Below are 12,373 nucleotides of genomic sequence, written 5' to 3' on the forward strand. Positions count from 1 at the left end.
TTCGGGAGGCTTCAAAAGATTTACTAACCAGAGCTTTATCATTGTGTAGTGAGTGATTGGGGAATTTTCCCTTTGCATCAGTGTTGTCAGTATCAGTGTGTATCGACCTGAATCAGTCGATACATATCGTATTGTCAGAAAATCAATATGATGCTGACCTGAATCAGCTATTTCTTAATAAATGTAAAAATTAGTTTAAATTAATTTTAAATATTTTTTTAATATTATCTTAATGACTTTAACTCATGTCACATTTTGATTAACATGTAATATTTTTTAATTATTGAGAATCAGTATCAGCCAATTCACCTGAATTGTTGTCCAAACGATACAGGTCTTGTTCCGATACTAACAACATTGTTTGGCATAACAAAAAAAAATAAGATAGTAGTCCTGTCTTTGAAAGGGCAGATCAATTTGTATTGAATATAACTAATTCAATCCCCACCACACATCTCACTTGAAGGAGATGTACCCACTTTCAGAGTTCCCTGGTGAGATGTGTGGCCGGGACTCAATATGCCCCCAGGTCTGCCATATGCCCTCTGGTAAAAACGTCCCTGAATTTGTAGGTGAATGATGGTACTACAATAGAGCCAGGATCAGGTGCCAATCACATGGCACACATTGAGTGTACCTCTGCACCCTGCCTTCTGCTTTTGGGCCCCATAACTGATAGACTGTCAGCCAAAGATGAAGGGCAGCCAGGTGTAAAGGCACATTCAAAGTCTGCCATGCGAAGGCACGACTCGACTGACTAAAATCTAACACATTTACGAATGGTGTTCACATTATATGCAGCGTTGCTGCATGGTGGGCATGTAGCTCTAAACGAAATTTTCCCATGGTATGTTAGAAAATGCTTCTTGCTACAACATGGCTTCTCAGCCAATATATGGTGAAGAAATCACGTTTGTTGCCCTATATTTTTTTTTATTTAACAACAAACAAAGAAATATAAATGGCCCATGTGGTCTGTAACGGTTATTGTACGTTGCTTTTGAAACCAAGCGGACTGAAAAAATTTCTTTCTTTTTGGAAAGGGATGTGCCATCAACACTGAAAATTTTGTCCTCCAGAAATTATATTGTTGTCTGTCCCATAGTTGAATCCAAAACAACGTGGCGTATGAAAGGACATTAAAGATTGCACCCCCATGTGCACTGTCTTACATCACTTCGATAAAAAGTTAGGAAGGAAAGACAGGGCACATGTTTTTTATGCTCTCTCTCTCTCTCTCTCTCTCTCTCTCTCTCTCTCTCTCTATACATATATATATATATATATATATATATATATATATATATAACCGAACATATTATGCCCTTTTTCTGGTTATGCTTCATTATGCTCCATAGTTTGAAGTATTTTATAACAGATCTAAACCGTTGGATTTGTTTAGCATTTTTGATTTAGTGAGAATCGACTCTTGAATCATGTTTTTCTTTTTATGAGCCAGAAAAAATTGATGCCTTCATAACCATTGTTTTTGGATCACCGAAAAAACCTATATAGAGGTCAGATTCCAGTGATCCAAAAGTCGGTTTCCACTAAACAAAACTTGTAGATCACATCTATGGTGTTAGACGTGAGAAAAATTACCAAAAATATGTTTTTTTAACAGACTTAATGGGGGCAGAACAAGAAAACTAGATAGAACCAACGCATTGCTCTCTCTCTCTCTCTCTCTCTCTCTCTCTCTCTCTCTCTCTCTCTCTCTCTCTCTCTCTCTCTCTATATATATATATATATATATATATATATATATATATATATATATATATATATATATATATATATATTTCTTCAAGCGTGCTGCGGAGAAGCGCCTGATAGATACTCTAGATGTTCTGCATTTTTTGGACCATATTCTTATTTATGCTGATGATATGATTATTGTTGGCGAGCAAACATGCAGCAGATGCTTAGATTCAAGTTTATTCTCCAGTTTTTTCTTTCTCTTTCTGGGCTTTCCCTAAATGATAGCAAATGCTCTCTTATTATGTTCAATGTTCAGACTCTTATGCTTGCAACGGGTCAACGGATTTTCAATTATACAATCTTTGAGTTGTCGATGACGTATTTGGGTCTGCCGTTACAAGTGAAGCGCCTCTCTTCCATTGCTTGGGCTCCAACTATTTAAAAAGTGAAAAACAAGTTTTTTTCGTGGCAGGCGTCTTATCTCTCCATTGCTAGTCGTCTAACTTTAATCAGACATATTTTTTCTTCTATCCCTGAATTCTTCATGTCAATGTTCGTGATGCCTGTGGGCGTGGAGAAGCAGATTTGTCATTTAATGACGAATTTTCTTTGGTCTGGGTGTCAACTTAAGAGTAAGCATCATTTGGTTGGTTGGCGAATGGTGGTGTTACCTAGGCATATGGATGGCTTAGGTGTTTTTGCTCCAAGACAGATGAGTATTGCTCTTGTGGCCAAGCAATGTTGGATGGCCCATCAACCAGGTTCTTCATGTGCTCGTCTGCTTCATGCTAAATACGATGCTCCTGATTTATCTTATTTTCGTCATGGAACCCGAGGGTTGGTGATCTCGCACTTGTGAAGCATGTGGCTGAGAGCCTTGTCGTCCTTCAGAGATCAAAATGGGGATGCAGGAAATTATGATCAGTGATTGCAATGGGCGATTGCACCAAATGGTGCATTCCACACTCACAAAGTGTATAAATCGTTGCTTCCCCCAGGGGCAGATTGGTTCCCTGAGCTTGCGTTATGGGGTAAGAGCCCTTTCCCAAGATCTTGGGTCTTGGCTTGGTTAATTTTGCATGATAGGGTTCAGACTCACAGTTATTTAAAGAAGTTGGGCTTTCAGTTTCCAAGTTGTTATGTGATGTGTCAAGCTGCTGAAGAAACTACTTTTCATTTATTCTGGTCCTGCCCAATCTTTGTGGCCCTATTTAATAAAACGTGGAGATCTCCGAACGTAATTGTCAAAGAGGAGTCTTTTGCACTTGATCTGCTCCTGGGCACTATTGAAATTAGACGATGCAAGCAATGGAGATTAATCTGGAATACATGGTTGCTTACTACTTGGTGGTTTGTTTGGATGGCACGCAATGATGCTACTTTCTGTCAAATTCGAGTTATCCTTAATAATCTTGTCCATAAAATTCTGGTTGATGTATATGTGATTCTACGTATGCATCTTAGAGACCTCTCCTTCCATTTGAACAATGTTCACTCATCGGTGGTTTCTTCTAATCCAGCGGATCCTGGTTGAGCTTGGCTTTGTTGTTTGTTGCTAGTTGTTTGTAGTTTTTTTTTCTTTAGCTTTTGTTTTTCTATTTTTTAGTTTTGTTTTCTATTTTGTTTGGTTCATGGGTTCAACATTTTGTTGATCTTCATGAGTGATAATGTTGATCTTCTTTCGTCTCTCTCTCTCTCTCTCTCTCTCTCTCTCTCTCTATATATATATATATATATATATATATATATATATATATATATATATATATATATATATATATATATATTAATGAAGGTAAAGAACTAATGAGTAGAAATCACTTTTTTCTTCAAAAAATTTTAATTTTTGTAGATCAAATGTTATGGACGAGATCATGGTTTGTTTAGTAAGAAACTTGTTTTGAATCGAGATTATGACAAGTAATTAGGTTTTTAAATGAGTCCAAAGCTCAACAGCCCACGTGTCAAAATTTCACAACTCAAAAGATCACATTCTTACATCAGAAAAAAGCTATCCAAGGCTTGATCCTTAGCAAACAAAACGAAATATTTTCCATATATATATATAATTTATTTACTTATACATAAGTGTTAACTTTGGATCATTTGAAAGCCTTAGATTTAATATCGTAGGATGTAAGTTAGGGATGTTTGTTTGGATTCAGAACAGTTAAATACATGTAGATTTAGATCAAAATCAGATTTGAAACAGCCAAAAATTGTGAAACCTCCATCCTGGATTCAACCAATTTGCATCCTTAATCTAAGGTATTATGGGGAGCGCGGATGTGGTGCGATCCCCATGCCAAAATCTAAGGCTATTAAATGAAGGATATGAAATCAATGATGAATGCTACATCCTCGGATTTGAGAACGGACAGGAAGGGCTTCATTCTCAAATCCAAGGATCTCCCTCGGATTTGAGATGTGAGGTTTTCAAACACAGCCTTATGGTTAGGGCTGCAAATGGATCGGATATGGTCTGGTATCTGATCCGTGTAAGACATGTTATTTCTTGATTTGGATCCTTTAAGTAAAATCCGAATGTGAATTTTGATCAGATTCTGATCTATTCAGTCGGATTTGGATCATAATTTTAATTTCGATCAGGAATTGATCCAAATCAAAATCTAACGTGGTTGCATTTTTTTACATGTAAATAGCTTGTGTTCATTCTATTTTTTTATCCAGCATTACCACATGTATTTCAGTTTCAGATTCAGATTGTTGGATCTTATTCGAATCCAAATTTGGATCTACTATTTATATTTTATATTTGGCTTCGGATCTTACAAGATCCGACCTGCGCTTGATTTCCTTTTAAAACCTTTTATTTATAAGCCTACTTCAAATAATAGAAAACTCACTTTTTGGCACTTAAAACAAAGGGTGTCAATGGGTCGGGTTTGGTTCGGACCCACGTAGAAACAGACTTGGACCAGATTTTTGGGTATGGTATCGGATCGGAACCCAAGTTTAATCAGATCCATTATTAGAAAAATCATACCTGGACCTGATAAAAACTATATGAACCAAACACAGACCATACCCAGTAAAACCATATTATTTATCATTTTTACATTAAAAATTTGTGGGTCTTAATCAGAACTCGGGTCAGGTCCAGGTCTGGTATAAAATTTCGCAAACTATACCCGGGTTCATGTATTAATCGGATATTTGGGTCCAGACCCGGGTCTTATTCGGGTCCTCTTATTTATCACCATACCCTAACCCTATATGGTAAACCCGACCCGTTGACACCCTTACTTAAACCAGTGAATGGTATGGTGTCTCTTTTTCCGTGTTACATCCCCCCAAAAAGGGTAGATACTTCTATTTTAAAGGGTACTAAAACTGATGATATCAATGGGGCGTTTGAATGCACCGGACTCAAGGTTTGAGTTCGGATCCCAAAAAACCCTTCCTTGAAATCGAAGAATCTTTGGCCTGGATATTGTTTTTAAGAGAACTTTGGCGTGATTAGTATTATTATTATTGCTTTTAGGTAATTGGGAGCTGGGATCCCTAGGAGTAAGGGTGTCAACTGGTCGGATCTGGTTCGGACTTAGGTGGGTTCAAACCCAGGTCCAACTAAAAGTTCGGGTGTCAGGCCTGGAACCGGGTGATATCAGGTCTGCCATATGAAAAACTATACCCGCACACTATAGGAATTACATGAACCAGACCTGGTCCATACCCTGTAAAATAATATTGTTTATCTTTTTATACTAAAAATGACCTGTCATAACCAAAACTCCGGTTGGGCTCGGGTCTGGTATGAAATTTCATAAACACTACTCAGCTTTATATAATAAACGGTCCCTTTAGGTCCAACCCGAGTTCTAATCAAAACTCTTTATTTATCACCAAACCCGAACCCAATAGGATTTGGTATGGGTATGGGTATGGGTCAAACCCGGCCCATTGATACCCTTACCTGGGAGCAAGTCTTCATCAATACATAGACTTGAAAGAGATGGGATCCGATTGGTAATCAGACCTTTGAATGCCATTGATCTCAAAATGAACGGCATCCTAACCTATAAAAATAAGATGCCCATGACTTGGATGGGCTCCACTCTTTTTTCCGATGTCGGTCGTGTTTTGGATGAATGATTTTAAATGAACGGCTCACAATGAGCCTTATTCACTGTTTGATGGTTGTCGTTTATTTTTAAGATGAACGACATCCAAGGGCCTCTGATGGTGTTACGGTACATCACCGATCCTTTCTGGATTTGTAAATTGTTTTAGATAAAAATGGTAGTCAAATCAATTATATCACATAATTCAAAAGGTTTGTTTTTAGAAAGATAATTCAAAAGCTTTTCGTGTCAGTTTTAGATTTTCTATAAAAACGAGAATAGTTTTAAAAATATTTTGAACACACCCACGCACAACAAATGATTGGATCCGTATCCGACTTATAAGGCCTTTTAATGATCCAAACCCATTATGAACCTGAACAGTGAACACACACAAGAAACTGGATTGCATCCGTATCCGACCTCACGGACCCACACCTTGACCGTGATAGGGCAGGCTGGCGGTATTAGCCCTACATGGATTGAAGCCCAACCTCATCATGCAAGTCCGTGACCCCAAGGTGAGCCGTTAGCCTGTTGTTGTACCGGATCCAATACTAGGTCCCAACCCAAACTGCTCCTCATTAGTGATGGCGATAACGATGTCAGTAAGTTAGATTTTATCTGATATCCAACCAAATTCGATTCTGCTTACTTGCTTTTAGTAAGCTAAAATCATCTGATTATAATCGAATGCCGGGTATGATTTTGATTTTTTGCTACCGAATCTAACAAATATCCAAATTTGACGGATATCATAATCCATTTACATGTATAAAAACGGATCTGATATGAGTTTTTCACCAACCAAATCCGAATTAGAATGTGAATCCGTCTAACCAAAATCCAATTAATCGAATATGCCATTCTTCACCCCCGAACCGTACGTTTGCATCCCTGGATGACGATGGCATTTTCGTGAATCACAAAACCTAGATAACCCGTGGGCAGGGTGGGGCCCACTTGACAAAAATGGACAATCTTCCATCGTTTTTAATTGGAACAGAAAACGTACGGTGATTGGTCGGGGATTCCCCGAGATGGACGGCTGAGGGAGTCTGAGAGAGTCCGAAAGCAACGCTGCATATGACGACAGATTGGCCTTTGACTTAACCCTCTATGCAGCTCGGCGAGGGCTGAGCCTGCTCATTCATTGAAAACCAAAATGGCGACATTTCAAAAGCACTCTCTCTGGGTTTCGAACTCATGGCATCACTTCAGATACGTGGAGCTCTGATTAAAATGGAGCTTTAGATATTTATTAAAGAAAGAAAAAGGTATATGAATACAACTCTACAGTCGAGCTTGCGTTTTAGTTGGCGATCCGGAGTAGCTGCAAAACTCACTCTCTCTCTCTCTATATATATATAGATGCTACTTTCCCTCAAATTCTGATTATCAATAATAATTTTGTCCATATATGTGATTTTAAGTATGCATCTTAGAGACCTCTTCTTTCGTCTGAACAACGTTTACTCATCAGTGGTTTCTTCTAATCCAGCATATCTCGTTGAGCTTGGCTTTGTTGTTTGTTGTCTGTAGTTTCTTTTTTCTTTAGCTTTGACTTTTTTATATTTTAGTTTTGTTTTTTATATTGTTCTGTTCATGGGTTGAACATTTTGTTGATCTTATGAGTAGCAATATTGATCTTCTCTCTCTCCAGATATGTGCAAAATGATAAGGTAGGGATGGCAGTGGACATGAGGAAAACGAGGCTCAGCCAGCCTTGTTTGGACCAGGGATGGACATGAGGAAAACGAGGCCCAGCCAGTCTTCAGCCCGTTTGGAACAAGGATGGAGGCAGGGATTGAAGTTAAAATCAAAACCCATTTGAGACTGGAAGGGCCATCCTAATGAAATGGAGAAATTAAAAGAATTATGAAGAAATATTGAGAGAATTGATGAGAACAAATGCGATGCTTTTATTCTTCTTTTTGCTTAATGGTGATAAAATAAACTGCCAAACAACAAAAAGGCTATATATATATATATATATATATATATATATATATATATATATATATATATAGAGAGAGAGAGAGAGAGAGAGAGAGAGAGAGAGAGAGAGAGAGAGAGAGACAGAAAAATGTGCAGATACACTCACAATTAAGGCATTAAATTAAGAAAAGAAAAAATCAAACTCATTCCCCTCGTTATCGAAATACGTTAAGTCCCCGTCTCACTTCGCCTCGCCAGCCGAGGCATCCTGCCGGAAAACCGGTCGTCTTCGCTTCCCCCGAATCTTTCGATTCCCTTCTCTTTTCCATGGGTTGCTGCTTCAGATGATGCCTCCTCTCCATGGGGGTGTCTGTCTCTGTCCTCCTCTCATTCTCCCTGCCGTTGTTCTTCTGTGAATCTCCTTATTAAATAAATAAATTAATTAAATAGCTATTTTTTCCTCTTTTTTGGAACCATGAATGACTAAGAAGAACCACGACTAGATAGTAGTTTTTCGAGAGGCCGAACGTGAAGATTTCGTTCTCGCAGAATAGGTATATATGGTACACTTTCAAATCAAAGGGGAATAAACAAAGAAGAAGAAGGCGGAGGAGGAGGAGAAAAGGAATGAAAACAAGAATAAGAAACAAAGAACAAGGCAAAGAAAGCAGAGGGTGGTAGTCATTGAACCATGCTAACGAAAGAACCAGAGTTGCCGGCCGAACTTGGAGCGCTCTGCCTCCGATAACGGGCCTGGAAAGCAGCCGCCATCGGCCCATTCGAACCCTCATCGTCGTCATCCTCCTCCTCCTCGCCATCCTCTTCGTCTTCGTCTTCGTCTTCGTCTTCGTCTTCGTCGTCGGGCTCGACGTTGTCGCTATCGGATTCGCCCATCTTGGCATAGTCGTCCATCAACTCCCTCACAATGTCTTCTGGCTTCAGATTCAAAAACCATAATCAATAAAGATCGAAGAATCAAAGCAAAACATGAAAGGAAAAATGAAGTGTTGAAAATATGCAAGTTGCCTAATTAGAGTTTCAAAAGCTAAAAACGTCTGTCTTATCATCAACGCAAAATGACAGAAAACCCTTCAACGAAATGACTATCACATCCCTACTATATCAACGAAAACCCCATCTTCAATCTGGTATTTTCCTCTCTGTCAATCATCAAGTGAGAGATGGACTCGAGAGAGAGAGAGAGAGATCCCCACTATCTGTTTACCTTCCTCACACCCACGCCATTGCCTTCTTCCACCAAGCTCGAGTAGAAGCTCGCGTCCTGCACCCCTACATTGCCTTTCTGCACCTGCACTACCGGCCCACCTTTGTTCCCACGGCCGTTATCCCCATCGCCACCCTCCTTCTCCGTTATCGGCTTCTCCAGCGGTGATGCCGCCGATATCGGGGAGGGCATGATCGCCATGGCGTGCTGCTCCAGCAGGTTCGATTCCGGTGCCTCCAATTCCACCTTGCTCGGTTTCCCACCACTGCCGCCGGGGAGAACTTCCTTACGGTAGAACGCATCGAGTTGGTAGAAGTAGGGACACGTCTTGGCGTCCTCCGGCCGCTTCTTGGTGCTCTCCTTCACCTTCTTGTAGTACTTGTTGATGTTCTCCCACTTCTCCTTGCACCTCTTTGCGCTCCGGTTGTATCCCATCTTGCCCATCTTCGCCGAGATCTCCTGCCAAAGTGGTCCCTTGGGTCCGGCATCTTGGTACCTTAATTCGAGCCCGCTGCGGATCTTGATCAACGCCAGCACCTCCTCCTTTGGCCACCGAGAGCTCGCCGGGTCGAAATTCGCCACCGCCATCTCCTTCTCACGAGCGACAACATTGGTGGTAGTCGGCATTGGCCTTGTTTCTACCACCGCCTGTTGCTGAGGAACCGGCGGAGTGCTGGTCTGAACCGCCGCTGAAATAGGCGGTGCGGCCGGTTGAGGATGCGGTAGCTGCGGTGGTGGAGGGAGGTGCATAGTTTGGCCGGTGATCTTCTGCAGGAAGGCGATCACGGCACTGTCCCTCGATGCCGACATTGTGCGTTCCTGAGCCAGAATGTCGAGCTCCCGGCTCAGCCTGGCCATCTCCTGCCGCTTCCATGCTTCTTCCCTAATCATCCTATTCTCTTCCCTCTTCTCTATGGCCTCTAGAAACCTTTGCTGCAGCGCCACTTGCTTCTCCACCACCTGTTTCATCAGTTCTTCGAAGAAATTCATCATTTTCCGGGTGCTTGACTCAGAAGATCGCTTGCGCTTCCGATGGCTTTGATCCTGGACCCCATCCGATGACTCGCCGGAAGTCGATGACCCGCCCGATGATAGGCTCATGCCACGGTTTATGTCGGCTGAGATCGTCGGCAAGGTTTGCAGTCCGGGCATGGTGGGATGGGTTGGTTGGCCGGAAGCGATAGGGGTGTCAGCGGCAACGCGGCTTGGCTGAGGCTGCATCCTTTCGGTAGTGACATTAGCGCTGCTTCCTAGATTTGGAATGCCTTGAATTGTGTTTGCGATTGCTGGAGCCGCTGGGGTGGTGGTGGCGGCGACAGCAGCAGTGGCAGCCGAGGTGTTGTTGGCGTTGCTGCTGCTGTTGCCATGGAGCGACTCCAATTGTGAGAAGAATCTGTAGCTCTTACCGTCTTGCCGGCCCGCCCTCCCATCCTTTGTCCTTTTGTAGTACTTGTGGACGTTCTCAAACTTCTCCTTGCATTTCTTGGCGCTTCTGTTGTACCCCAACTCCGCTAGCTTCCTGTGATTCAAAAACAAGATATAGGCATGAGCGACTGAAGAGAAGGGGAGACTGGTGCGATTCCTTCGTGCTTCTACGCAGCCTACCCAAAACAGTGCAGGAGAACCCCGAATACTATATCTCAATTTTGTGTGCGTGTTTGTTTAGATTGAAGAGTAAGCTCAGGTGATCATAATTCTGATAGAAATGATGAATGTGAGGATGATGGGTATGAGTTGGGCGGGCGGGGGAGGGATAGTTGTCGAGTCGTCTCTCTAGCTGCTAACAGCAAAACAACAGAGTGACAGAACCCCTCCCATGATCCGTGGTACGACACAAATTGAATCGTCAGGAGTCTTTTACTTGAAATTTTCGCCCTTTTTGGGTGTTATCGCACCATGTACTGAAACCCCAGCAGCACGGGTTTCTGTGAAGTCCGCCCCCCTCCCCCCCTGGATATGTTAATCCCAAGGAGCCAATTCAATTTGGAAGAGAGAAAGATCCCAATTTGAGAGAGAGAGAGAGAAGCGATTCCAGTGTTTGGGAGGCATACCTTGATACATCTTCCCAGAGGGGACCCTTGAGGGTGGCCTCACGGAACACGGCGTCCATCTCCGACCTGATCTTCAAGAGAGTGAGCGTCTCCTGCCTCGGCCACCGGTTCCCGGGAGTACCACGGTCGGACTCCTCCCCTGCCAGCGCATCCTCGTCGGCGAACCCACCGGCGGCGGCCACCGGCACCAATTCGTTGAAATTGGCTGGCCGTCTGAGCTGCCGCGAGCTGATCGGAGATGGGTCCTGGGCGTCTCCGGGCTTCAGCTGCAACATCTGTGGTTGAAAGTGTTGGTGCTGTTGCTGGTGGTCAGAGTGTGCATGGTGAGCAACGGCGGACAGGTCATGGCCACCAGAAATTCCGATCATGTGGCCCCGTCCTCCGGCGGTCCCTCCCACATACTGCGTCACTTCCGGCGTCACACCGTACGGGGAGCCTCCTTTCTGCATATTTCTCCCTCCCCCACTCCTTTTTTTTACCTATCTTGTTCACTCCCCTTTTACAAACTCAACGTCTCTCTTCCCTTCCCCACATCCACAGAGAGATGGGGACAAGAAATCTGAACAAGATGGGGTGAAAAAAAAAGAGGGGGGGGGGGGGGGGGGGCGGGAGGACAACTGGAAAGCTGATGGGATGACCAAAGGAATCGAGTGGTGAGAAGGGAGAACGGGGTGTGGACTGTGGAAAATTAAAATAACAATGATAATAATAACACAACCACAAAAGGGGTAGAGCAAAATTAGCAAGATGGATGGATTATGGGATGAGAGAGAGGGAAAGATGATGATGATGACCCTCAATTGACAAAACAAATGAGTTAAAACAGAAGGCAGCGGCACAAACCCCACTGATATAATCGATACTCAATTCATTTAAGAGAGAGAGAGAGAGAGAGCAATAGCACAGTCATGTGCCTCTCAAGTCTCAAGTAAAAAGTAAAACTGTAAAAATCTTAAAAGACACCACAAAGTTTTCACACTGTATTTTGTTATCGCTGTTGCCGGTGTGCAATGCTGCTTCTAGCAGTAAAAGCTGAGGGTCTTTCGGGAAATTGGGTAAGATGGGGAATGTATAGGTGGACGTGGGGGTGGGGGTGGGGGTGGGGGCGGAGGGGTGAAAGAGGGCAGACAGGAACACGCTCAACAGCTGTAGTGTGGGGGTAAGGGATCGAACGTGTCTGGCATTTATCGCGGATCCCACACCCCACCGGAATCACCCTGCTTCTCCGGCCACGTCCCTCTCGCTCTCGCCGGAAACGGCTGCCGCCCACCCCCTCCCTCCCTCTCTTCCACATAATAATGGAGCTCTCTCTCTCTCTCTCTCTCTCTCTCTCTCTCTCTCTCACACACACACATTTTCTGTAACTTTCATCT

The 12,373-nt window shown here is 42.9% G+C and overlaps 1 protein-coding gene across 5 annotated transcripts; it reads right to left on the reverse strand.

Moving 5' to 3' along the window:
- Nucleotides 1-7,686: 7,686 nt before the first annotated feature.
- On the reverse strand, nt 7,687-11,559 carry LOC149842747 (trihelix transcription factor GTL1-like). Of its 5 annotated transcripts, none has more exons than XM_089999397.1 (4): nt 11,001-11,559; nt 8,950-10,468; nt 8,415-8,660; nt 7,687-8,134 (listed from the first exon to the last, which is right to left on the reverse strand). In XM_089999397.1, the coding sequence occupies exons 1-4, from the start codon at nt 11,447-11,449 to the stop codon at nt 7,940-7,942; spliced, it is 2,409 nt and encodes an 802-aa protein (XP_089855523.1). In that variant the 5' UTR covers nt 11,450-11,559; the 3' UTR covers nt 7,687-7,939. The 5 variants fall into 5 exon arrangements, 4 of the variants coding, with proteins under 4 accessions (XP_089855523.1, XP_089855524.1, XP_089855525.1 ...); XR_016430807.1 differs by having other exon boundaries at nt 7,836-8,134; nt 8,415-8,656; XM_089999398.1 differs by having other exon boundaries at nt 7,939-8,145.
- Between the last annotated feature and the right edge of the window lie 814 nt (nt 11,560-12,373).

This window comes from Nuphar pumila, chromosome 3 (assembly GCF_984573655.1).
Source record: "Nuphar pumila chromosome 3, dmNupPumi1.hap1.1, whole genome shotgun sequence".
In the NCBI taxonomy this organism is placed as follows: domain Eukaryota; kingdom Viridiplantae; phylum Streptophyta; class Magnoliopsida; order Nymphaeales; family Nymphaeaceae; genus Nuphar; species Nuphar pumila.

Excerpts from the sequence above, each read along its gene's own strand:
- LOC149842747 (XM_089999397.1), bottom strand. The coding sequence starts at position 11,449 with ATGCAGAAAGGAGGCTCCCCGTACGGTGTGACGCCGGAAGTGACGCAG. Across the intron at positions 10,469-11,000 it reads CTCTGGGAAGATGTATCAAG|GAAGCTAGCGGAGTTGGGGT; the intron begins GTATGCCTCCCA and ends TTTGAATCACAG. Across the intron at positions 8,135-8,414 it reads CTGGTTCTTTCGTTAGCATG|AAGAACAACGGCAGGGAGAA; the intron begins GTTCAATGACTA and ends GGAGATTCACAG.